Raw genomic sequence first — 25,991 nt, forward strand, 5'->3', positions numbered from 1 at the left:
TTCCGGTAAGGCGGTTTGTTTTGATAAGTTTACAGTGAGAATTAGAAATGCTGGAGGTTGATCATTAAAAATTGAGTTTCTGTTCTTTAACTAGTAAATAATCTGAGATCAGGTTTTTCATAACAAGTTTATTGTGCGATAATTTAAAGCTCAAGGGGACCGGACATTCTCATTTCTGATCTGTTTTAAATTGGATATTCAAAACTGGGTATCTACAGAAGCATATACATCACAGACATAAATGCTGATGTTTGGTCACTTTCATTTTGCAGATGGACATGCAAATAATCCTTACCCGGAGCAGCCAATCACACTCTAGACTTTTCTTTTGAGCTTGGGTTGAGCTAAGGCGTTTAAACAAATGTTAAACATCACTAATATATTTCTAGGCCCTCTGAAATGTGATTAAGCACTGGCAAAATTCAAAATAGAAGACAGAGCCGAGTTCAAAGTCCATGGCTTTATTAGAAAAATAGGTTTACATCACCTCGCTGTACAGTATAAAACAATTCATCTGCAAACTGCAAATACACTCGTTAGCAAAAACAAACAAAAACACATTGTTGACCCATAAAATCAAGTCTGGTCTAACGTGGAAACAAACACTAATGTGGCTCTATTTTTCCCCCCACAGAGGAGGCGGTGGCGGCAGCAGCACAGCCCTCAGAGATGGGACAAAGCTCAACATGAGACCAAGACTCTGGGCTCATGTCAAAGGTCACAACACAAGGCAGAGACACAAAAATGCACTGAAAGGAGCTTAAAGGAGAAATCCAACCTCACATCGTCCTTCCAAAGGCCACAATGCATCGACTCTGGAGCCGCCTATCTCCCAATATTCCTCTACTTTAAAAGGGACGTGTAACAGATCGTCCTTTTCTTTCTACTAATCGATCAGAGTGATTGATCTCTCTGTGCGAGGTAGAACAAAGATGAAAGTGTCATGGTGGGGCTAACATCACCAAAACCTAGTGACCAAACCATTCCCCTCCAAACGAGTTTCTAAACAAAATAATTTAATTATTCATTCATTATATTTTCATTATTAAAAGTTCTGAAATTATTGAAAATGCTCAAACTGGTGCAACACCATAAAAGCAGAGTTTATCGATGCCATAGAAGTATACATTTCAACTTTTATGCTCAGAGATCATATCTCTCGTGAGAGCAGATGCTACATACTCAATTAAAATTTAAGCTCTAAAGGATGACAGATGTTTACGTGTTTAGAGACGAGTGCTTTTAAAAACACTGACTTATGGGTGTTTCTACAAAAGATGAAAAGGGGGGGAGGGGGGAAGGCATCACCCCTTTTATTAAATATTTTCAAAATATAGTATTTTAACAGAAACATCAAGTGGAAAACGAGTTGCGAGTATTCCTGCAGAACACATTTAAAATGTTTTTAAAAAAAATTTTTAAAAAAGAAATACAGGAACACAGGCTCTATGGGCCAAATCTACGTCTCCTTGTTCGAGTGGCGTGACGACATAACTGCAGTGGCCTTTTACGGCTGTCGGTGTTAAAAAAAAAAAAATGAAAAAATAAATAAATAAATTTAAAAAAAAGCCTTTATCTGACATTGAGAGCATAAAAACTTATTTCTTTTAACTTTTATCCTCTGAAGAAATTCATTTTCTTCTTTTCATTCAAATAAAACCACAGACCAAAGTCTGCGTTTCCCTCCAACATTTAACGCTGAAAGAACAGACAGATGTTAAAATGTTTTACTCTCACTTCAACATGTCTGACTATATTTTTACTCTTTTTAACCAGTTTTAAATCGCAGGAGTATAAAACCAAATATCCAGAGTTGATCCAACGAAGTGTTAAAACTACTTTCAGGTTCTTTGGTTGGTCATTTTCCTCTCAATCAAAACGAGCCCTAAACTCCCACCCTTCCAAATACTGAGCAGCCAGCGGTGGATTTCTCCTTTACACTCACACCAGTGAGAAGACATGAGTCAACACCACAGGTAAATTTCTCACAAGCACATACACACATGGCATGATAGTCTACAGAGGCATACATACAATGCAAAACATGTAACCCATTTTCTCCCAGACCTGGCAGGATCTCACATGACATCCTAAATCTGTAGTAAAGACAGCTGTCGGGTCAGGCTGTGGAAGACATGAAGAGGAGGAGGGCTGTGGTTTTCAGGCCTTACAAATAAAAGACAAAATCTGTCCATTAACTTCATTGTCACTCAGTTCATGTACAAAGACAGCAAAAAAGGCATGTTCAGGCTCGCTCCCACAGGACCGGCCGGTGCCAGGTCTCAGCAAGAACCTCAATTAAATCAAGTGCTCTGCTGCAAGGCCGGAGAGGCTCGAGCCCTGTCTCAGTTTCCTCAAGTAGGTGATCCGAGGCGTTTCCGTGAAACCGAGGTAGCTCGTGAACCAGTTTTCCTGCGAGACCCAGGTGACGGCACCTCACACGTCTCAGTCCAAAAACTCAGAAACAACAAGTCCCACTGCACCACTCCAATTAAAAAAAAAAAAAAAAAAAAGTGCAAAGCCTTTTCCAGAAGGATATCCATCGTGACCTCAGTACATCTCACATGGCTGTCTTAGGGTTGAAGGAGGTGTGGTTTACTCTTCTGATCATCTTCAAACATGGCAGTTCGAAGACGATCAAAAACAAAATGAAAAAAAACCTTCCTCCTTTACATTAAAAATAAGAAAAAAATAAAATAAAATAAAAGGCTGGACAACCATTGGACCATTGAGTCAGCTGACCTTACCATTTCATCCACCGAAGCCTGCAGCGTGCGTCGCCGTCAGTCCTCATAGCAACACATCAGGACCAGCCTCGCCCCCTTTTTCCTGCTAGTCAGGTAACAAAAGGAAGCAATTAGAGAACGGAAAACAGATCGCATCACATCTACACACATTTACAGTTTCTGGAGCTCACACGCACAAGCTCAGACGTTAACATGCACATGACAATGCCTTAAAGAGAAGACGGCGAGCAGAGTCAGCCGGGACGGTTATTAAAGGTAAAACCGAGGTGCGGCAGGTGAGACGCGGCTTAAGACAGACAGAGGGAGGAGGGGAGGAAGGTAAGTGGGCAGGTGAGGGGGTAAGAGCAGCCATCATTATCAGTAAAAGCAAAAGGGGAGTAAAATAAAAACAAACACCTAGAAGCAGGTCATGCACAAGAGCACAATTATCAGACCTCCAGAGTAAGACATGCAAGATTAGTATCCAGGCCTTCAACAGCTAAGTAGATCCTTCTGGGACAAGGAAAAGCTTCACTTTGAAACAACTCAAATTGTGCTTTTATCCCCCCTCCCCGAAAAAAAAAAAAAAAAAAAAAAACCCCAACCAAAGCTGATAAGAGGGACTCTAAGAGACTTGTAGGGGGCGGGGCTTAACCCTGACACTGCGCTGCGTGTGAATTTCGGACACCAATTTGTGAAACATTAATGTTCTTTGGACATGAGAGAAACTCATAAGGATGGAGTATGTCACTACACATACAGAGCACTTGAGAGATGCCGACTATCAGAAGGTGATTTGAATTTGATGGCATGCAAGGTGACACTGTAGCACGTGGCCAAACATTTGGCAAACCTTTGGTCCATTTTCTTCCACAAGGAGCCTTAAATTTGAAGGTAATTTGAAGAGAGAATTTGCCGAAACATGAATTTGCAACACAATTTGAAGTTTTGTACACGAGTGCGTGTATATTTATTAAAGCAGACAAACAGCAAAGAATACAAGCCAAAATGTAAAGCCAAAAAAAAAGAAAAAAAAGAATATAGGACTACGATGGTCCTTTTTTTTTTTTTTTTTTTTTTTCTTTTTTCAATAACAAGACACGCATTACTTTTTGACAATACAAATCGTATTCATTGGATTTAAATACATATTTAGGAGACATATGCTTTGTTGCCGTTAGCTACTTAAAACATGGTAACCAGAATTTCTAAAAACAGACAAAGCTATAGCCAAATAGACAGCTCGAGCACATTTGCATCTAAAAATTTTTTTCAAACTCTGTTATGGAAAATCTTTTAAACGCCCATCGTATATTTTTTTCTTTTCATGGTTTTAAAAAATAAAAAATAAAAACCCCAAAAGGAAGAGAGAAAACCAGTTCGCCAGAAACAGGTGGGAGTGTGACTACGACTCGAGTCCAAGCGGATTATTAAAATATGTACAAAAAGGAGATCTTGCCAGATGTCACCAATTTTGAGGAAAACAAAAAGAAAAAAAAAATGCAGGCAACCGTATGGGATTGAGGGCCAATCAGATCAAGTCTCTAAATAAAAAGACAAAAACAAACACGGGTTTTATTATCAAAGCACTACGGGGGTTTACTTCCACTGCTGCCCAAAAGAATCCTGATAAAATTCCTGGTTGTCAGATTTGTAACCGGAATAGTTACCAGAATGATCACCACCTTGGAGCGGTTGCTGAGCAATGGGTTGAGAGCCCCAGTTCTGATTATTGGTCTGGCGACGCTTGGAATCTGGCTGGTTGTACCCATCAGCTTTGCGCTTTCCTCCTACATTTCCACCGCGGCCACCCCGTGCACCACGTACCCCTCCTCGCCCTCTCAGCTGCACGCCTCCTCTTGCGCCGCGCCCGCCACGGCCTGGTCCCGGCCCGCCGCGCTGGGAGAAGTTTGCCCTCCCTCTGGGTGCCCCCGAGCCGCCGCGTCCTCTGGCCGGGGAGGCTCCGCCCCGCGCGCCCCTGCTGCCACCCCGCCCCCGGCTTGGGGCCTGGAAGTCATCGTACCCGTAGTAGGGGTCATCATAGCCGCCGCGGTAGTTGTGATAGTCATAGCCGTAGTAATCATAGTAGTCCTCGTAACCGTAGTAGTCAGGAGGGTAGGTGTAGCCGCCTCGGTTCCCTCCTCGACCCCGATTTCTGCTGGGAGGGGGCATGTGGGGAGGGGGAGGGTAGTAGTAATAGTCGTCGTACCTGATGAGAGCAAGACGGCACAGGTTAGAAAAACAGCTCTGACAAAAACAACGGTTTGATTGCTCAAAAACCTTCGAGAAGACATTTCTTACATTTGTGTTTTGGCCGCTTGCCTCTGGGCTTTGCGCTCCTTCCTTTTCTGATCAGGCGGCTTGGCGAACACTATCTCGATTGGCTCTCCCTCCAACTCCTTCCCGTTCATTTCCTCCAGTGCCTGAACACAGAATAAAAGACTGGTAACGTCTCTGCACCTCGTTTCTAATCCAGCGCTAACCATCAGGGTAACACATACCTTCACCGCACCGTCCCGCTCCTCAAAGTGAATGAAGGCGTAGTCTTTGAGCTTCTTCACTCGCTCCAGCTTTCCAAACTCACTGAAGGACTTCTCCAGGAGTTCCTCCGTGACGCCGTTAGCGAGATTTCTCACAAATAAAACCTTCACCTGCAACACGGATACAAAGAAGCTCAGATTTAATCAGCTCATCTCCTCCTGCGCATTTATCGAGGCAGTAAAATCACATATTTTGGAAAATTTGATTGAGTTAAAGACAAAGGGTCACAATATGAACAATTATTATTAGTTCATTATAATGCTGATGTGTGTCATCTAGCTTGTTGTCTCGTGTTTAAAAAACAAAACAAAAAAAACACAAAAGACGGCACAAAGGGCATAAGCACTGATGTTTTAAAGTTCATTGCTACAAGTGTTTGTGGTGCCAGTGCAGAGCCTCCTACTGGAATCAGCAGCAAAGACATGCTTTGCTTTGGAGAGTCAGCTACAAATGCAAGAATTTGACATCAGATCATCAAAAGGATCCAAAGATTGAGATCTGATCTTCAAATTTTCCTTCTTCATTAACAGCTTCAACTCTGGCTCTGCTGTCGTTTCAATAGAAAACCAGTTCAGCATTAAAAATAGCTCAGAAGGGAAAAAAATAACTTGTAATCTTTAAATCCCACAGGTTTAGGTTATTTTTAGTTACTGGTTATTTAATGGAGCTTTTAATCACTAATCTGACAAAAGCTTTTCAGACCTTAAAGTGAGAGGTGGCATTAAGTTCATGGATGGTTGGCCTAAAGATTGACGTGAACGACACTTAAGATTCCCAATGCTCACCTTGGCCATGACTTCTGGGTCAGGGTCTTCAATGGGATCTGCCCACTCCACGGTCACGAGGTTGCCCCAAACTTTCACCTTGCCACTCATTAGCCGGCGACGGGCCTGAGCAGCCGTTTTGTGGTCTTCATACTCTAAGAAGCAGAAGCCTCTGTTCTTCTTTTTGTCGTCGGGCTGATGGTACAGTATGACATCACTCAGGCCCTCTGGGTGAAGAACGAAAAAAACAAAAACATTGCCTGTGGTTCAATATTAAGAGTCTGGGTGTTTCTGAGCAGAATAACGAGAACAGCAGGGCATTCTTAGAAAAACAAAACTGTCAGAAATCATTACCTGTGACTTTGGAAAACTCTTCAACAATCTGTTCCTTTGTTTTACTCTTGGGAATTGAACCAACAAATAGCCGGTTGTTGGCAACAGATATGCACACCCCAATGTGCTTGCCAGGGCGAATCTCATGATTATTGCACTGCAAAAAATAAAGCCGATGAACTCTCATTAGATCCAAAACCTTTCCAGCACACAGGTTTTTTGGGTAAACGGACTGATTCTCATACAGCACTTTATACAACACGCCTCATCCATTCATGCATGCAGCACTTTTCTCTATGGTTTTCATGCGAAAGTGCTTTATATCTAACATTCACACATATTCATGAGCAACCTGGGGTTAGCATCTTCCCAAGGATATTTCGCAAGGAGACTGGAGCAGGGATCGAACCACCAACCCAAACCATTCCAATCAGAATATAACCCAATTCACCTCCTGAGCTACAGCTTCCTCTGTTACACAGTGACAGGTCTCCTGAACGCCGAAAAGCGACCTGCCACTGTGCACTCCTGACAAACTCACCAGCTTCACGGCCTCCTGGGCCCCCTCTTTACTGCAGAACGTGATGAAGGCATAGCCCCTGTTCAGGCTACTCAGCGGATCCATCATTAGCCGAAGGTCCCAGATCGGACCGGCCTTCTCAAACAGAGGAACCAGCTCGTCTTCGTACAGATCGCGGGGAATCTTCCCAACAAAGATCTACAAGAGGACAAAAAAGAAAAAAAAGAATATTCTAAATATAAACGCCCACAAGCAGCTGGTTTTACTGAATATTTATTACTTAACTTGTTGAATTTTTTTTTTCATTTCAACAGTGCAGTTTATGTTAATCAGGAGTTACCCCTAAAGTTGCTTCAGTGAAGCGGTCTGAAAACACTTGAAAACACTTCATGTCTGTACAGCTTTTTCCTATAAACGCTGCCCAACAGGAAAAAATCTCACATATCACATTTTAAGCCTTTTTAAACACGTGCATGTTAAAAATCTCAATGAAGTTATATTGATATAAAATATGCACATAAATATTTGCAGTCTTATGCATCCTTACATTTTGACATTGGTAAACACTGAGACAGTGTCGGGTTAGCTTCTGCTGCACATTTTTTGAGAAGTTTAAAACTGGCAACGCTCAGTCTTGTGATAATGCCGAAACAAATATTACTGCACCATAACTCATGAAAAGCAAGGAAAACCTCGTGTGAGATACTGATACTGGGGAGGAGAACATGTGAGGAGGTAAAGATGAACACACTGAGTGGAGAACCCCACGTAAAAACAGCTGAAGGAAAAAAACCAGGCAGAAATGACTGAGCTGGACCGTCAGGGGCCTTCCGCACAAACACCTCATCTGTTAAGACAAGTTAACCGGTGCTAGTGCTACCACAGGAACTACAGAGAATGCTGAAACTGTTCCTGCTATAGAAGAACTAACAGCCCAAACTTTGTTGGATTAAGTGGAGATTAGTAAAGAAATGCTCCTTGTTCTGCACCGTTACGTGACTGTATGACAGGCCGTGGATAAACTGAGCAGTGCATTCATCCCCCCGCCCCCCCCGTCCACATGAGACCAGTGACACGCCGACAATTCACATCAACATCTACAGATCCAAATCCCACATCACATTGCGAGACCTGTCACAGCGAAGTCAAAATATCTAAATACACCAAATATATACCCCACTGCACTAGGGCTGTTCGATATAACGATATATATCGGATGATGATATAAAAACGTCTATCGTTTCATTTTACGCTATCGTTTGTTTCGTGGTGTCGCAAAATAAACTGTTTACGGCAATATTTTTTCATTATTTTGATGGTCACTGTAGTGGCTATATTAATTTCCTAAAGTTCTCTCTTTCTCTTATATTTAATATAACCACACTACAGACGGACAAGCGCTTGTTTTTATGTGGTTAGCAACAACGACGGTAAAACCACCTCGTGTCCGCTTGTTTATTTTCCACATAAACCTTTCACAATAAAGCTCAAGATCCTGTTGAGACTTTTCAAAATAAACTGAATCACGTGAAAGATGCAGAGTATTTACGGATGAGAAGCAAAAAAAGAGCCGTCAGGTGCTAAAAAAATAAACCTTAGACTCGAACGTTAGAACAGGCTTTTCCCCGCAGCACGCTGTGTAATAAATACTCACAAAGAAAACGGCAGCCGCTACAACCTATGTCTAAAAATTTATCGTTTCATGCATCAGTTAAAACACTCGACTCCAGGTACGCGATGCCCAGCTGGAAACACTTCAGGCAAGTCGAGCTGCCCGACATTCACAGAATTTACAGAAAATGTTACATTTTTGTGATTTATATCGTTATCGGACGATAGATGTCTTAATATCAGGATATGAGATTTTGGTCATATCGCACAGCCCTACACTGCACAGTGTGGAGCTAAAATTTAAAGTACATCTCGTTAGGTCCTCAGAGTTTTATTTATATATCTTTTTTCCTCAGCAGTAAGAAACTGAACCCTTGTATAATTTTCACCTCGATAAAGGACACTCGTTCTGCTTCCTGTTCTTCCCAACACTTTTTATAAATCAAACTCAATGCTGATGTATCAGTGATTGAATATCTGTGAATAAAACTTCAGACCAAATATTGTCAAAAATGATCACTTATACTTAAGATTTTATAAACCACCACCAGACTTTAGCTATGTTTATGCCTGTTCAGCAGAGGAGTAATTCCTGCTTCATAGGATCTGATGAAGTAAATCTTGACGCCACTCTGATCGTGGGTTTAACTATTTAAAGCACCTCTGTCTGTGCCTGCCTTTCATTTGCAGCTTCCCAATTTCAAAACAACCAAATTCTCCAATCACATGAAGTAAAAATGTAACACCGAGAGCAACATGTCAGAAAATAACACAAGACCCTATTTTCTATAAATTGACAAGGAATACCTCTGTGCCGACAGGGGGCTGAGAACCCGAGTACACCGACTCTGGCGGGGGTCCGCCGTATTTCCTCTGGCCGGTTGTAACATCAAGCGTGTAACTGGTTCTCTCGAGGAGTTCTTTGATTTTAGCCTCATCTGGTCCTTTGATGGAGTCTGAAACTTTAGTCCCTTGTTTCTCTCTCTGTCTGTAAGTCTTCATCACCCCACAGAGAAAGGCACTTTTATTCTGGGGAATAAGAAACAGCAGAAAATTAGAAACCTGGACATTTATCTGCCTTTAGGGGATAAAAACAAACAGCAGAGCTTTCCCTTCATGTCTCGCATGATTTAAAACTCACCTGCACATGTGACAGGTCGCTCTCTTTGAACTGCACCAACACTTGCAGGGCTCCATCTTCGTTGAATTCTTTCAAAGCCTCAATAGCCCTTTCATCGAGGTCACCGTGTGCTACCAGGCCTGACGGACACAAAACACACCTCAGAATAACTGGCGAACGCACATGACCCCACCAGAATCACCCCCATAGTAACTACAACATTAGAAACATGATCAACTTCGTCAACGCTCAGGACGGGTGAGAAGGTTCACAGAGGCAGTGGGACTCGTGCAGTTGTGCAATACAGGATTGAGGATCATTGATGTGATCCAAAAAAAAAGCAAAGTAAAACAGCTGAAGGTATGAAGCGGTTTCATTATTATGGACATCAAAGTTTTCCTGTCATACTGCCAGGTTTCAGAAGGCTGAAGAAGCCCGGAGGTCTCCTTTCAGTGTTTGTCACCATCTGCTGGAGGTTCAGACAGTCCTGCCGACCTGCTGCGGACACACAGCTGCTCTTTTGTTCCTGCCAGCTGGCCTCCATCTACCTTCACTCAGCCCTTTGTAGTAACAGGAGTTCTTTCATTTGATCCGATTTCTATACTTCAGTGTGACAATGATCAATCTGACGCTCCCTCAGCCATCTGTCAGCAGCTGATACGACTGGTTTAACTACTTTGAATCAGCTCCCATTTCACTGTTGTTCAGTTAGAGCAGGGGTCTGCAACCTTTTACACCCAAAGAGCCACTTGGACCCGGTTTCCACGCAAAAGAAAACACTGGGAGCCGCAAATACTTTTTGACATCTAAAATGAAGATAACACTGTATATATTGTTTTCTACCTTTGTGTGAACAACTAAGGTGTGTTGCTTATGAAATCCATGAAGTGCTACAGAGAAAATTACATTTTATTTATGTAATCAACACATTTTGAACTCTTAAAGAAATATAACAAAAGCAAAGACACCCAGCTGAACTAAAATGATCCATGTAGCAAACAAAACTGTTGTGAGCCGCCTCCTTATATCTCCTTTGGGCTGTTGGAGCCTTGACCTGACTTTTAAAAAATAATTGGTAAAAAAGCACTATGCTGCTGAAAAATGAAAAATAGATATTTGCAAAATTCTGCCTAAATATGTATTTTACCTGGTTAATGCGTGCGGCAGGGGCATGGTCTGCAGTGCCGCTGCAGGGAAGGCGGACGCACCTGAGCGGCACCCGCAATCACGCCTCACCGCCTTAAAGTATGTGCTCTCTCTGCTGTTGTTGTTGGTGGTGTATGTCGGGCTGTGAGCTGCGAAGCTACAGCCGGCTGTATGCGTACAGCAACCGTGTGTGAAAAGTGGTCAATAAAGAGATGCTGAAAAGTGCGTTCATGCAAACATCGTCGGGTCTGCCGTGGTATGTTTACAATGGGACTTCTGATCCTGAACCTCTGCTCCCAGCGTCTGCTAATCGGTGCTGTGCGAAGTCAGTTTACGCAGGACTGTAAGCTGTCATCTGTCGTCTGTGAGGCGTGAGCAGTGTTTGTCTTTAACATAGTTCACGGTGGAGCTGCTGACATAATGTGGATCCGAAGATCCATAATTGGCCTACCTGGGGTTGAAAGTCTCGATAAATGCACGGTGTTTCAGCGGGTATACCGGCTTCCGCGAGTGTGACGCTTATATTGAGCGAGGAAAAAATAATAGAATATAATTTTATATTTATATTTCAATATCACAATAATCTTCCAATTTAGAACTACAAGTTTAAAAGAACTAACATAAATAAAATACACTTCAGCGAAATACTTCTAATTTATTTTCCCAAACCACGCGGAGCCGCACTATAAGGACTAAAGAGCCGCATGCGGCTCCGCGGGTTGCCGACCCCTGAGTTAGTTAGAGTGTTGCTTAATCCACTGGTATCGTTTTATTTTTATTACTGGTTAACAAAATAACATGTAAAGACACTACAAAGAGTTAAAATTGCGCCAAATTATAAATTTCAGTAACTTGTGCTGAGATTCTTTCAGCAGCAGGAAGGCTTTACTGGTAATTAAACACTAATAAACATACCTGAACATTAAAGGAGAACGTGGCAGAGGATTTCAAAAAGTTCATGACAAATATTTTAACTCAGTCAAACTCACCTTTGGTTCATGGGCCACCCCATGTGATCTCAAGCAGGCTACACCAGCACACCACTCCTGTGTTTGTAATGTTTGCAGCACTTCTCCAGGTACTGTACTACATTTCATTCACAAATTTCAGATACTACTGACTTTCACACTGTGTGCTGGAGGGTGGGTTTATCTGTGCACCCACTGTGGGCTGAAAACGGAGGCAGGGCATTCTCTTACCTGCTACATAAAGTTCATCCAGCTTCTCAGCGACCTTCTGAGGTAAACCTGCCTCCAGTAAAGCCTGGAAGTGTTCCGAGTGGGTCACCTCGGCTGTAGTGTCCATCGGCTCCTCCGTCCCGTTCCCGTTAACGTGATCTGTGGCCATGTCTTCAGACATCTGCGCAGAGAAGTGAGCAAACATTTACCACCAGCAGCACCGCACTCACCGGACTGAAGTGGGACAATAACATCAAGCGCGCAGTTTGGCGCCATCATCCACCTGGTTTACAGGCATGTCCTGCGGACGCTGCGAAACTAACACCACGTGTTAGACGCCAGCGGAAAAACAAACTTGCCCAAACAGCACACAAACAAGCAGCTAAGCAGTGAGCAGAAAAGGCGGCATCCACGCAGTCACCACGCCTCTGTGAGCTAACATCTGTGGCTCGTACAGATCACAGGCCTCACCGAGCGCGGCACGCATGGAAGTGCAAAATGCACGAGATTAGAGTTAATTAAACAAGGTCCAAATGTCAAGCACGTGCAATTTTTGGTGGCTCAGTGTGTTTGGCCCATGCTCATAACGTACAGCACATTTATTTACCCAACAGTGAATGCAAACAGGCCCGTTTTTTTCCAAAATGCCGGCTAGCCATGAAAACGAGCTGCTATGCTAACAGCAGCCGGTCGTGCAACGCATCGAACATTAGCATGCAGAAAGCTGCGGGTTAATGGCCGAATTTAACATCCCCTCCCATTGCCTCGGGAGCTTACGTACCATGCGAATCTGAATTTGGGTGCACGATGCAGCTCCGCCGTAATTTAGGTGGTCCGAATGAGGGGAAATTTTCACGCCGGGGCTCCCAGGCTGGCTTCTTTACTCCCGGTGAAACAAAATGGCGGCTACGTAACGTCGCAAACTCCGCTTCTCCTCCACCCCCCCCCCGCGTGTACGGGGCTTCTTAAACTGCTTTTCACGGGCTCTTTTGGGGCTTCGAACGGTGACGTTGAACCAGTGAGTCTTCATTTTATTTTTTTTCATAACAAAGATATGTCTGTATTTTATTTTAAATATACTGCTTGTTTAAATGTATATTCTATACAATGTACGTGTAAATGCAACACTGCTTTTAGAGTAAATAAATTATTTTAAGATGATTATTTTTTCTTTTTAAAATTCAAACAGGAGAAGCCTTTACACGCTTAATATATCTGGAAAATCTTGCGATTTTATTGTGAAGATGTTTAATTTAGTATATACTTATACACTTTATAAGTACATTCAAGCACATAGAAATCAGGTGCTTCCTGGTTGTTTTAAAGTAAAGTCTTATTTTTTTTTTAAAAAAATTTATCCTTGAACTGGAGAACCTGTAAATTAAAAATTAAAATCATGACGTTCGTCCATTTCATTTTTCCAATAATAAAACTCACAGAAGGGGCAATATACGGGACTTTGTGTGATGTTTCTTAGTTTTTAATAAAAAAAAAAAATATTTATCTTTATTTGAGTTTCAGTTTCAATAAGATTTTCAGGTTTAATTGAACTTGATTTATTTACTTTTAGTTTGCATTTTTTTTACGCCTGTGCGTCACGTGTTATGGGCGGGGATTTCCTACGCCCTCTGAAACGCTATTGGCTTAGCGCGAAATTTGAAATGTAAGGGGAACGTTAGCGGCTCGGAGGGCAACAACAAGGCTAAATATGCGATTTTTTTAGATAGCAAACTATCAAACCAGAGGAATTAAACGCTACAAATAAGTGTAGTGTCGGTTTTCTTGGGAGAACTTTTTTTTTTAACTTAAAGCGAAATGGATATCGCCTCGTATTTACAGTAAGTCACGATGGAACATGGACATTAGCCGCTCTTAGCTCAATTGAAGGGGTTAGCTTTAGTGCTAACATGAATGTATGGATGTTTTATAACTAATTCATAAACAACGTAGCTGTCAGACATGTTTTAATTACTCATACCTCTACCTCTCAGGCGTTTTGAAAACAGTTTGACCTCATACACAGGGGACGACCCACTGGACCCCTGGATCAAGTGAGTATTTCGACTGTTTTCATTGATGCGTAATGTTTTAGTCATTCTGGAAACGTTATTAGTCCTGCAGCCATTGAAATCATATTGAAACCTGTAAGTGACAGCCTTAAACATAGGAGGTACACAACAAATGATCGTGCGCTTATTTCATTTTTGAGTGTTGATGTCGGAAGTAGACGTGGATTTACTTTTCAAAGTCACACTTCCTGTTCTTTACCGTCTATTTCTAGCTTTAGGTTATTTAACAACACTTTTGGATGTTATTTTTGAATGTATGTATCGCAAATGTTTGTTTGTCTCAGAGCACACAAAACAGCAAACCAACCAGCCTCAAAGATAAATAACTGCGTGATATCTCAATAAAATACAATAATAGTCTGTCTTAAAAATATTGTGAATCATTTTTTGATGATTTAATACAAAAAGATGTACTCAAAATGAGATATTAAACATAAAATGACATGTTTCCAGCCTTTCTTTGTTTTTATTTTGATGACTTTTGGTCTCCATGTTTGAGACACTGATGAGTACTGAAGGCAAGTTTCTCTGGATGCTTCTTTAGGTTTGTGGAGTACCTGGAGCAGAGGCTACCTGCAGATGGTGGCAGAGGGATGTTGTTGGTGTTTGAGCGTCTTGTCCAGAGATTTTTGAATGAAGAGCGATACGCGAATGACATCAGATATGTGAACTACTGCATCAAATGTGTAAGTCTGATTAAAACATTGTATTTTTACAGTTGTCTCCATAGTTGGTATCTTTTTAAGTTGGATAAAGTCTTACTCAAGCCCTGTTCTCACCTTACTGTGTCTTACAGGCAAGTTATTACTTGGATCCTGTTTCCCTGTACAGTCAGGTCTTCAGTAGGGGCGTCGGCACTAGGACGGCTGCCCTGTATGTGGCTTGGGCTCAGCACTTTGAACAGAGAGGACTGCATGAACAGGCTGATGCAGTGTACCAGAAAGCGCTGGAGAACCAAGCTAATCCAGCCAGCACTGTTCTCCATGAATACAAGTAAGCATTCGAAGAATGACAGGAAGTTTCTTGTGGTAACCTCAGACGGTTTAAATGCAAAGCTGTCTGTGCCTGTGTCAGTGGGAGTCTGGCCTATGTAGATGCCTTTCAGAGTGTTTTGTAGAGAAAGTATGGCAGTGGAAATGTGTGGAAGTGGTTTAACCTCTGTGTTGTAGTGTAGTTGTTGTTAACCCAACTGCCAGCCTGTTATTGTATTAAAAGGACACGGACGTATGTGGTCTCACTAGTGGGCAGCTATCATCACGGTGACCGGTGGTTTGTTTTCAGTGTAACTATTAAAAATGTCGAGGAACTGCAGACATCAGATACTGTAGTATTTGTTTGCGTTTACAGTGCTCTTGAAATTGCTGAATTCTAGAGATGCTCAGATTTATCAGCTGAACATCTGCCATCAGCTCTGCAGGACGTGAGATTTGTTGATGTTCATCTGTCAGGCGTCACTACTGGTTTGGTCCTGGTATTTCGATATAGTTTCTTCAGTTTGTATGACTAAGATCAGAATTACACTTGTTTGCAGACATGCGCAGCTGTCAAACACAAGTCCCAAGTTTTGAGACCCCTGGTCTAAAAGAAGCATGATTGAAAGTCCTGGCAGTGATAAAGTGTGAGCATCTGCTCTGAGTCTCGTGTTCACTCTCTGATGACGTTATTTACATCACTCTGGTCTGAGCAGGACGTTCCAGGGCTCTAATTTCTCAATGGTGCAACTAAAAAAAAAAAATCTGCGACTAGTCGTTCAAGTACAAAAAAAGTCTCTGCAACTCTGAAAGTCTCTGTGTGGTCAACAACAGACATACATTATGCCCATATCGTGGTCTAAGCCAATTAGAGATAGTGAAGGTCGTGCCGCCCTCTCTGATTGGCCGTGGTCCAGATATTCCTGTAGGCCTACGTTTGTGTACGTTTGAAAGTGCAGGCCGATAGTCAGGGATGAGTAGCCTAGGCCCGATAGGTGTAGATGTAGCTGTGGGTAATGAGAAAAGATGAAAAGAATGATTGATAACTTTTTCGTTAAGTGGAGGCCTGATCCGTCCGAAATTCATAGCCAGTCCTCTGACACGGAGCCATTAACCTCCGAAGTTATGTTTAACACTGGTTCGGAGATAACATCAGATAATGAGCCACATACGATCGACTCCGAGCCAGAGCCTACTGAAAGTAAAAGGGGGCAGTGTATACAAGAGAGTTGCTTGACTAGTTTCCCTGGCTAAGATACTGTAACGCTGAAAACATGATGCACTGCATTTACTGGGGTATTTGATATAACGGCGACATGGGCCATTGCCTAGAGCAGCATCTTTGTGGGGGCAGCGGCGGGTTCGCAAAGGGCACCAAACAGGCTAGGACCACCCCTGCTGTGTTGAGTGTCGAAAGACCATGGGCAGCAATACTGCATTTGTGACTGGTGCTTATGTCTCGAATTTAAAACGCTGAAAAAGCACAGTGTATCCATAAAACACATTATATGCTGCGATTAAGCGATGCAGTTGAAAAATTTGGGTGCACCTAACTTTTGTGCTGGTGCACCTAAGAAAAAAAAGTTAAGCACACCAGTGCAACCGCGGCAAAAAGTTAGTCTAGAGCCCTGAATGAGGCGACCATGCCAGCAGTGGCCTACAGCTCATTTAAGTTAGAGACTCCTGTCTAAAGGAAGCATGATGGAAAGTCCCAGCAGTAATAAAGTGTGAGCATCTGCTCTGAGCCTCGCATTCACCCTCTGATGATGACATATACGTCACTCTGGTCCGCGCAGGACGTTCACATAATCTGGGGTGTGGAAACTCTAATATTGCTGCTGTGATCTTTTAGGGATGGTGCGATTAAGAAGTGCAAGAATTTAAAGTCTGTGTTAACAACTAAAGCCTGGATATTAATCTGGATTAATCTAGCCTTCTAATGTGAATGATAGCTGGCTGTGTGTAGTCACTCTTCAGAGCATTTACATGCAGTGACTGGGGTATGCTACTGTGCTGTATGTTATATACTGTGGGCTAACAGAAACTCTGATCTGCAGGCAGTTTCAGACCAGAACCAGAAGTGAGACGGCAGTGTCCGGTAAGATGGTGTTTATTTAAAAGTTTCTTTATTATATAATGTTGGATTTCTTTCTTTAGAAATTTTTATTGTTGCTCTGCTCTCTGACTATTTTTTCATATATATATATATTTTATGAAGCGGGAAGTCGAAACCCTTTGCAAAACTCCAATTTAACCAATCAGGTGCCCCACAGAGAGCCCGTCGCTCAGAACAAGGTGTGTTTATCACTGGATTTTTATCCTAATTGTGCATGAATACCATTTTCTGCTTTTCCATTCACACTGTGCGTCCTCTGTCACAGATGTCTGTGGACTGTCCCTCCAAACCACCTGCGAGTAAATTCATCGACATGTGAGTGAAATACTGAACTTAGTTTTCGGGTTTCCTGTTTCTGATGCTGGTTGTCAGAAGAGTGTGCTTGTACCAACATAACATGTTATAGCCATGAGATGAAAAAGGAAGAGGCTCAAAGACAGAAATAGGAAAAAAGAGTTTAAGTCATCCTTTAACAGTCTTTCTGGAAGCAAATTAGATTTACGTTAACCACAGTAACAGTAAATAAAAGTGTCTTAGGAGGGTTTGTTTGTTTTATTTGGAATTTTTGGAAAAAGATCTTCTGTGTTTTAAATCGTCTTCCTTTCCTTTATCTCATCAAAGGTGGAATAAGCATCTTAGACAGTCATAATGTGGCAAATGTCAGCTACTCATCCTAGAGTAGCTTTGCCTGATGATGGCTTTGGGCTCACAGGGATTGATTCATGTGGAATTTTTTCCAGTTAATGTAAAAATTCTCTCGCACAGTTTCGAGGATCTTAACAACATGGTGTCACCTGATTTCTTCGGTCTCTCACAGAGTCTCTCGCTCTGAGACTTCCGGGACGATCCCCACCAGTCAAGGCTCCGGCATTCAGACCGTGTCTGAGTACACGGTGGAAGATCTTGTCTGCGACGAATCTGAGCTATGCTTCGAGGAGGCCCGAGCTCAGAATTACTTCCGCAAGCTCCGTGAGCAGGAAGAGAACGACAAGGCAGACTTAAGTGAGTTTTTAATACTGCAGCTAAAATAAATCCGTGCTGCGATCACTTGTCTTGATTTCTAATAAATGTCCTTTTTATTGTTTTCATGCCAGCGCTGACACCAACCGAGTTGGAGGAGAGGAATAAATGGTTGCTGGACAAAGTTTTCTGCGATCTCGAAACCAGACAGACTTCATCTCAAAAGGTGAGACAAAAGCACCTCGATGCAATGCAGGCTGTGCTGGATGTGCATCAGAGGCCTAAACTTGAGGCTCAAAGCAAACGTGCCAGCAAAAAAAATAAGAAAAAAAAAGACAAAGAAGGATTAGTCTGAGCTGCGAATCATGCAAAGCTGCTCTAGCAGCATCCAAGAATGAAAACAGTGAGTGATAAGCACATTGGGTTCACTGCGTCAGTCTGAGAGTGTTTTCTTCTTTATTTCAGCCGCCTGCAGCAGAAACGGCTGCCAGTGTGAACCCAGGTCTTACCCAACCCTCCTTCAAGCGACCTCCGCCCTCAAACCGTCTGAGCAGCCGGCGCTCTCTTGGCTTGAGATTACACTCCGAGCCGACCTTCATCCAAGAGGCCGCCGCCACCGTTCCCGAACCTCCTCGCCAGCATAACATTGACACGCTAAGTTCGGTGGTATCCCATCATCCCCCTGTCCCGGCTGAGCGGGACGTGGGTTTGCAGAAGTCAGCAGATCGGGAGCCGCCCCTCTGGGCCTCAGCAGTCCCCCCTTTGTCGCTTCATCAGCCTGTGAGCTTTGAGAGCACAGACAGGCTCCCACCCCCAGAGAACAATGCCACGTGAGTACCCTCTAACTCCCCCATGCTGCTTCTGATACTCCGTGGAGCATAGGTTTCTGGTTCTGCAAGGAAAACATTGAACCTAAAATTGAATCTCATGAAAATGTGAGATGTAAGAACAGCTGCAGAGATGGTTTTTAGGAAACAAAACCCCCCGTACGCCGTGTTTCCCACACAAGTTTATTTTTATTTTTCCGTCCCTTCAAGAGAACCGATCGTTTTATTATTGGACAGTCTGATTTCTGTTAAAGTTCAGTCCTTGCTAACAAGTCCTGCAGACGGGCTCATCACTCGACTCTACATGATGCCTGTGCCATAAAGTTTGTGACAATAAGTAATGGAGTAATAAGCAGCTTTCTCTCTAGTCAGTTAGTTATCCCATGTACGAATTGTATTCCCATTTTATTAAAAATTCTCCTGCACACATGATGATGATTTCACTGGCTTCGCTGGCTGATTGAAATGTTTTTAGATGCGTTACTGATCTTGTCTTTCTCTCAGGGATGTGGGTCTGCCTGCAGAGCCCGAGGACAAGCTTGATGGTAAGTGTGCTTTTATTTTGTCGAGCTGTTGGGTGCAAGTCTCTGGTGGATGTAATCACAGCCCTCTCTGTCCCTCTCAGTGTCACAGGGAGCCACAGCTAACCTGTCTCACATCACTCCTAATAACTCGCTCGGCTTTGTTCAGGCCACGCCATCGCGGGTGCTGCCGTCACCTACTGTCAACACACGGGAGGCGCTGGGTGAGCACGACAGTTTGTCTGTTTGCTGTCACCTCAGAGGTGTTTTTTCATGTCAAATTTAATGTTTTTGGATTCAAAGAGCTTCTTTCATGTTGTGTCTCTGTCCTTTAATCAAACTGATCTTCACTGCTGCTCTGGTTTTGGCAGCTGTGGTAAAAAACTCCCTCACTGAGTTGTTTTCCTCTTTGTGTCAACTCAGGCGTGATCATGGACATGTTCCAGGCTCCGACCTTCCTTGAGGAACCGTTCAGCAGCACATCAGTGCTCCACGCTGCCGAGAAGGAGTCTGAAGCCCTATTCTGGACAGGCGGTAAATAGGCTCTGAACACAGTCGGGATAACTTTCACAGAATCTAACTGGATCCGGTCACCAATGCTTAAAATTAATGTTCCTCCTGTTTGAGTCAAAGCAAACTCAGGCCTGAACCTCTGTAACTGATTCTTGGTCTCGCTCCAGTTAACCTAATTATTCTGTCTCTGATGATTAGCAGGAGGAGCCTCCTCATTATCTAAGCCTCCCACCATGACTCCGTTCACAATCTTTCAGGATGACGACAACAAAGAAAACGGCAGGTAAATATGGCCCCCAGACTGTGGACACCCTAAACCCCAGCTGTGATGTTACACCATGTACTTGTACCTGTGTGATATTCTTACTGTGCTGGATGTCCTGTATCCATCCATCTTCTTCTGCTTATCCAGGATAAGAGAATTTTGTGCTTCAGCCTGAGAAGACTCAGGGACTCTTTAGTGCTTTTAATTTTGAATATGAATGACAAAGGTGGTAATTTATAGACTTTTTTTAACAGTTGTTTACTCTGTTAGCCCGTGTAGTGAATGCAATAAAAGTGCTTTCAGGAGGATTTAGCTTTTGATTTCCACTCAGATGTTGATGTGATCTCCAGCTTCAGGTCCAGGTGATAACTCTCACTGAGATTTAAATCTCATTACCAGGAGAGATCTAGTTCACAAACACTCGAGGCTTCTGGGAAATGGTGTTTGCTAAAGGCTGCTAAAACAAATACAGACATATTTTTCACTTATTTTATGAGAAAAACCCACAAACTCCCATTTTTAAATAATTCCTGTTCATCGTGGGCTTTTTCACACACGAAATGCAGATTTTGGGAGAGTCAGGTCATGCAGCCCAAACACGTTTGCCCTTCTGGAAACACGGTGTGTGATTCAGCTGCCGGGGTCAGGACGGCACACATTTCATTCTGTCGTACGTTTTTTGTAGATCAGTTCGTCTTAATGTTTGTGCTCCTGTGAAACCTTGAGGATAAAATGAAGTGCATCTTCATAACAGCCAAGTGTTCCTGTTATTTTGTCCCCTGTGCTGTTTAGTGCCGCTGCTCCTGCTGATGCTGAGAAGCCTAAAGGAGTCAGAGCTCTGGCTGAAATCCCAGTGTCGAAGGCAGACAAACCCAACGTGAGTGAATTTTCTCACGTTAAGCTAAACTCCAGATTTCTGGACGAGTGTTTGGTGTGTTTATGTTTGGTTCACATGCTCGTGTTTTTCTGATCCTCGTCAGGAGACTCCTTCAGATCTGATCCCAGATGAGAGCACCATGTGGGGAGCTCGCTACAACTCGCTCAATTCGCTCGCCGCCTGTCCCAACAGCACCACAGACTTCGCCATGCTGGCTCAGTTCGTCTCCACGCCATTCACTCGCAAAACCTTTATCAGCAGCGACTTCCTCGAGGACCGAGGTACAAAGAGCCAAACCTGCGGCTTATTCCTGCCGCAGCCTCCGCACCGGTCACATTTTAATAACGAGCTGAAAATAATTTAAAGTTTCCTTAAATAATAAGTTTTTCTGCCCCACAGAGAATAAATGTGATGACGGTGAAGCTGATGAAGAAGCTTATCTGAGGCGTCAGACCAAAAAGCTGAGGTAATCAGTCTTCAGGTATCCACTGCCCATTTGTGTCAGTGTTATCAGTGCAGATGTCAGAGATGTGTCCTCTCCTCTGTTAGCCCCATCCTGGAGCAGAGTCCGACCGACGAGAGCACCGTCGGCCAGACGGTGCCCTCCTCCGCCAGGCAGGGCACCATCGTTGGAGAGGAGCTGGCCACGGCCCAGCACTGCCTTACTGCGTCCTCCATCACCATGGTGCAGCCTCCTCCTCCCGCCGTGCTGTCCTTCAGGGACCAGACACTCTGTCCCGCCGACTCCTCCAGGACAGCGGGGCCTGGCTGGGAGGTGTTTGCGAGCCCTGAGCAGCCACCCAAACAGGCCTCCTTCATCTCAGGCAGACCCAAGAGCGAACCTTTTCAGATCATGGAGGACCTAGAGACCCCCAGCAGCCCCCAGCAAGCCCAGAATCAAGTCTGTGACGTTCCCATGAGCCCCGAGGGTGCTCTCAAACCAGACTGGCTCGCCATCAGGAGCCCAGAGGCCATGGCCGAGCCAGACCTGGAAGCCTTCCTGAGTCCCCGTCAGCCCAAGAATCTGGACTTCCCCATGAGTCCAGGCCAGCCACAACTCTGTGCTGACGTGCCCATGAGCCCGACATCGATCAGCAGGGAGGACGAACCCATGAGTCCAGAGAGGGGGCTGAGGCTGAGCGCTGACGTCTCTATGAACAGTGACACGCCCCAGAAAGCCCAGACGGGGGCGGTCCAGCTGGTGTCGGATCCCTGGGACACCGAACTGATCTCCAGCCTGCTGTCTGGACTCAGCCCGCCTCTCACCACCCACCCGCGCTGCACCGCCTGGCAGTGCAACATACCGAACATCACTCCAAAAATGACCATCAGCATGGGTAAGATCTGCAGCGCCTGCTCCGTTAGGTGTGGAAGTCTGCAGAGAAAAACTACGCTGTGTTGATTGAAACGATGAATGTTTGTGTCTTGACAGGAAAGGAGTCCCTCCGAGTGGACTGTGTTCTTGGAGAGGGAGCCTTTGCGACAGTTTACCAGGCCACAAACCCCGCGACCTTAGAGAAGACCGTTTTAAAGGTGAGGCTGCAGATGAAGAGTGCCGCGTCCCTGTCTCTGTGTTACTCGGCTCTGTTTTTTTTTTAATGTAGTGGTGAAACAAATCTTATTGAATCATCTCAGAAACATCTCAGTTCACACTGAACCATGTTCTCAGAGACATTGGGACATAACTGCAGGATTCACGTGTGTCCTCGCTGCAGGTTCAGAAGCCAGCCAATCCCTGGGAGTTTTACATCAACACCCAGCTCGACGCTCGGCTGCGGCCTGACGTCCGTCACCTCTACAGCAGCATGCACTCGGCTCACCTCTTCCACAACGGGAGCGTGCTGCTCGGCGAGCTTCACAGCTACGGGACCCTGCTGGTCAGTTACCATCAGCGTGGATTTATGGATATACATTTATTTTTGTATATATGTTTTTAAAATCCAGTAATTTGTTGGTTTCTTAGTTTTTGCACCATAATTTAGGATTTGATCTGTGTTTACGTAACTAGACTTTTGTTACAGAATTTTCTAGTGGTCACTTTTCAGTGAACCAAACAATAAATTGAGCACATAATGAATCCAAAACATGGACGACACTTTGAAGCCCCCACTATTTGGCCGTCACATGACACAGAGACAAAGACTGTTAATCATTGTGAAGGAAGAGAAACTTTAAATACTAGAGTTTTACTTGCCACAGCTGAGCTTGGACATGTGGGTCGGTCCGTTGGTACGGTAACCTCACAGCAGCCGTGCTATTCGTCAGATGATGTCATTAAAAATGCTCCGAAAAGGCTAAAACAGGACAAACACAGTCCAAACGTCCAGTTCAGGGGCTTTAATTAGTGGAAGTGAAGCCTAGCAGCCTATTTGGTATCAAATTTTACAAATACAAGCCTTAAAAAATGAAAATAGTTTCCCCCCCATAAGTTGTTATGAGGGTTTAAACCATTGCTGTGGAGTCTGCAGTGACTATTCAGTCGGTCGGTTTAAAGCTTCTCTGTTTGACTGTAACGCTGTTGCTCCACCTGCAGAACGCTGTGAACATGTACAGAACCCTCAGTGACAAAGTGATGCCTCAGCCCCTCGTCATGTACTTCACCGTCTGCATCCTGCACATGGTGGAACTGCTGCACAGCATCCACATCATCCACGCCGACATCAAACCTGACAACTTCCTGCTGGGAGAGAGGTACCGATCACACGCTGTTTTTATCTCTGCGCTGCTCGTCTTTGCAGCTTAAAAACAAAGTGTCAGAGGTGAGGTGGGCAGGCCTGGTCCTCCCCTCTTGTCACATCAGTTTCAGGCTCTGCTGAAACACCTCATCATTACTCGTGTCCTTCAGGTTCCTGGAGAACAAGCGTTTTGATTCAGAGAGCACGGACCACGGCCTGGTCCTTGTCGACCTCGGACAGAGCATCGACATGGAGCTCTTCCCAGCAGGCACTGCGTTCACTGCCAAGTGCCTGACGTCAGGCTTCCAGTGCACAGAGATGCTGAGCGGAAAACTGTGGAACTACCAGGTGAGTACAGCAAGGACAAGAATAGGCATTAACATAGGTGACGGAGACGTCGAACACTGTCACGTTTCAGCAACATTGGACAGTCGTGCGGTTTTTCCTGAGCTGCAGCTTCTCTCATAACTCCGTATGTGTTTGAGAGCTGAGAGTAATGTCTCTGTGGGTTAGCGCTTCTTTTAAAGATGGAAAACGAGTTTTATTCTGAAGGTCTGACTGTTGTTTGAGTTTCAGACCGACTACTTTGGGATCGCGGGGACCGTGTACTGCATGCTGTTTGGGACGTACATGCAGGTGACTAACGAAGGAGGCGTATGGAAGACAAACGGCGTTTTTAGAAGGTGAGTGCTCAAAGGAAGCTCCCATTTTTCTTTATTTGACCTAGTTTTTGGTGCAGATGTGTGCTGATGGTCTCCACCCCACAGGAACCCTCACAGCGACCTGTGGCTGGACTTGTTCCACACACTGCTGAATGTTCCAGACTGCGGCTCGCTGCCGAGCCTGCGGAGCCTCCGCTGCCGGATGAACGCCGTTCTGCAGGAGAAACTACGGCAACAAACTACCCACACTCAAGAGCCGGCTGGTGGTGCTGCTGCTGGAGAACCGCAAGACGGTGCGGAGATAACGGATGTCCCTCGCTCTGAAAAAAGGCTGCTGTTTGTCCTCCGTTTACACTCGTTTAAGTAAACGCTCTTTGACAGGTTGGACTGTGAATGCGTCACAGGAGCAGTGAAGCATTTCAGCTTATACAAATGCATAAATGTATATTTCTCTTAGGTCACTTTTTAAATTGAATTTGTTCCCATTTTGTGAAACAAGTTTGTTTTGTTTTTGTTTTTTTCCTTGTAAAACAATAAACGATAGTCTGTTTGAAGCGTTTTTAGTATTTAAGGAAGTTTTATAGCTTCAGGATTGTTTTTGACCTTTTTCTTCTCTCATTAAAACAACTGAAAGAACAAAACACATAAAAATTTGATGTTGTTGTGTCACAGACAATCTCAGGAAATAAGTGAGACAGGAAGATTTTGGTAAAAGTCCCAGCCTGAAAAAATAGGATTAAGATTAAGATGATCTCCAGCAGGAGACAAACATAAACTGATAAAACATAAATGTCAACACGGTTTTATCCTAAAGTTTGAAAACAGCATTGATTTCAGCTTCTTTAATTCATCTTATGATGAGGAACATTAAACATCAGAATGTTTTGGTGTGATTTTAGTGGAAATCTCAGATGATGGTCGTAGTTCATGAGTTTATCACAGTCACATGTAAAGATATTTTCACCTGTGAGTGTTTTATGTTCACTGCAGACAAGTTGTAATGTTTCATGTTCTGTTAAACTGGGATTATTTTTTATCTTTGTGTCATTGATGCAGGTGTAATAATAACAAGCACGCCTCACTGAAAAGGCAGAGAATTATGTCAAAATTATGATTAAAAAAAACGGATTTCAAACATAAAGCTTCGTTTTTTGTCTATATTTTTACATTAAAATGAAAGATAAGGGGTTTTTTTTCCATTTCCTCTGTCAAACGTTGGCTAGAAAAGCTAAAAAGATACCGTTCAGCTTTTAAAGCCATAATTTGATGTGCAAGACCAGAAAACTTTTTTTTTTTTTTTCACTCATTAATTTTATTTTAGTCAGTGAACCTCAGACTGATCAGATGATCCCCTATCAGCAACACATGGCAACAGTGGGAAGGAAAAACCTTTTAGCAGAACAAGATCTCTAACAGAACCAGGATCACGGACAAGCAGCAATCTTCTGAGAGGAGCAGAGAAATGAGGACGAAACAAACCTGAGAAGAGAGAAATCAGAAATTAATGAAAGGGAGTGGTGACGTATAAAGTTCCCAGTGCATCATGGGAAGTCTTGGCAGCATAACTAGAGGATGGTGATGATGATAATGATGATG

At 43.7% G+C, this 25,991-nt stretch overlaps 2 protein-coding genes across 9 annotated transcripts; one reads left to right on the forward strand and one right to left on the reverse strand.

Annotated features, from left to right (window-relative positions):
• Positions 1 to 445: 445 nt before the first annotated feature.
• On the reverse strand, positions 446 to 12,893 carry LOC116332904 (heterogeneous nuclear ribonucleoprotein Q). 8 transcript variants are annotated; one of them, XR_004200418.2, is made up of 12 exons: positions 12,721 to 12,892; positions 11,961 to 12,120; positions 9,637 to 9,755; positions 9,303 to 9,524; positions 6,906 to 7,082; positions 6,386 to 6,521; positions 6,053 to 6,258; positions 5,228 to 5,377; positions 5,028 to 5,149; positions 4,397 to 4,935; positions 2,748 to 2,832; positions 446 to 2,667 (listed from the first exon to the last, which is right to left on the reverse strand). XR_004200418.2 is itself a non-coding variant. In XM_031755998.2 (12 exons), exons 1-11 carry the CDS (start codon positions 12,721 to 12,723, stop codon positions 2,791 to 2,793), a joined length of 1,719 nt encoding a protein of 572 aa, XP_031611858.1. In that variant the 5' UTR covers positions 12,724 to 12,893; the 3' UTR covers positions 446 to 2,667; positions 2,748 to 2,790. The 8 variants fall into 8 exon arrangements, 7 of the variants coding, with proteins under 7 accessions (XP_031611858.1, XP_039454461.1, XP_039454459.1 ...); XM_031755998.2 differs by having other exon boundaries at positions 4,554 to 4,935; positions 12,721 to 12,893; XM_039598527.1 differs by having other exon boundaries at positions 446 to 2,829; positions 4,554 to 4,935; positions 12,721 to 12,893.
• A 694-nt stretch (positions 12,894 to 13,587) lies between these two features.
• Positions 13,588 to 25,536, forward strand: LOC116332903 (mitotic checkpoint serine/threonine-protein kinase BUB1). The gene is given in 25 exon segments (XM_031755990.2): positions 13,588 to 13,777; positions 13,931 to 13,990; positions 14,553 to 14,694; positions 14,805 to 15,001; positions 17,037 to 17,077; positions 17,198 to 17,274; positions 17,361 to 17,410; positions 17,913 to 18,097; positions 18,190 to 18,281; positions 18,521 to 18,885; positions 19,387 to 19,427; positions 19,508 to 19,627; positions 19,827 to 19,937; positions 20,115 to 20,199; positions 20,974 to 21,058; positions 21,162 to 21,339; positions 21,458 to 21,524; positions 21,608 to 22,395; positions 22,491 to 22,591; positions 22,774 to 22,935; positions 23,592 to 23,749; positions 23,904 to 24,081; positions 24,310 to 24,416; positions 24,501 to 24,618; positions 24,620 to 25,536. Coding segments are annotated over 25 exon segments (3,612 nt in total). The 5' UTR covers positions 13,588 to 13,754; the 3' UTR covers positions 24,701 to 25,536.
• Positions 25,537 to 25,991: the final 455 nt, after the last annotated feature.

The sequence above is a fragment of the Oreochromis aureus genome, linkage group 15 (genome assembly GCF_013358895.1).
Source record: "Oreochromis aureus strain Israel breed Guangdong linkage group 15, ZZ_aureus, whole genome shotgun sequence".
NCBI classification, from domain to species: domain Eukaryota; kingdom Metazoa; phylum Chordata; class Actinopteri; order Cichliformes; family Cichlidae; genus Oreochromis; species Oreochromis aureus.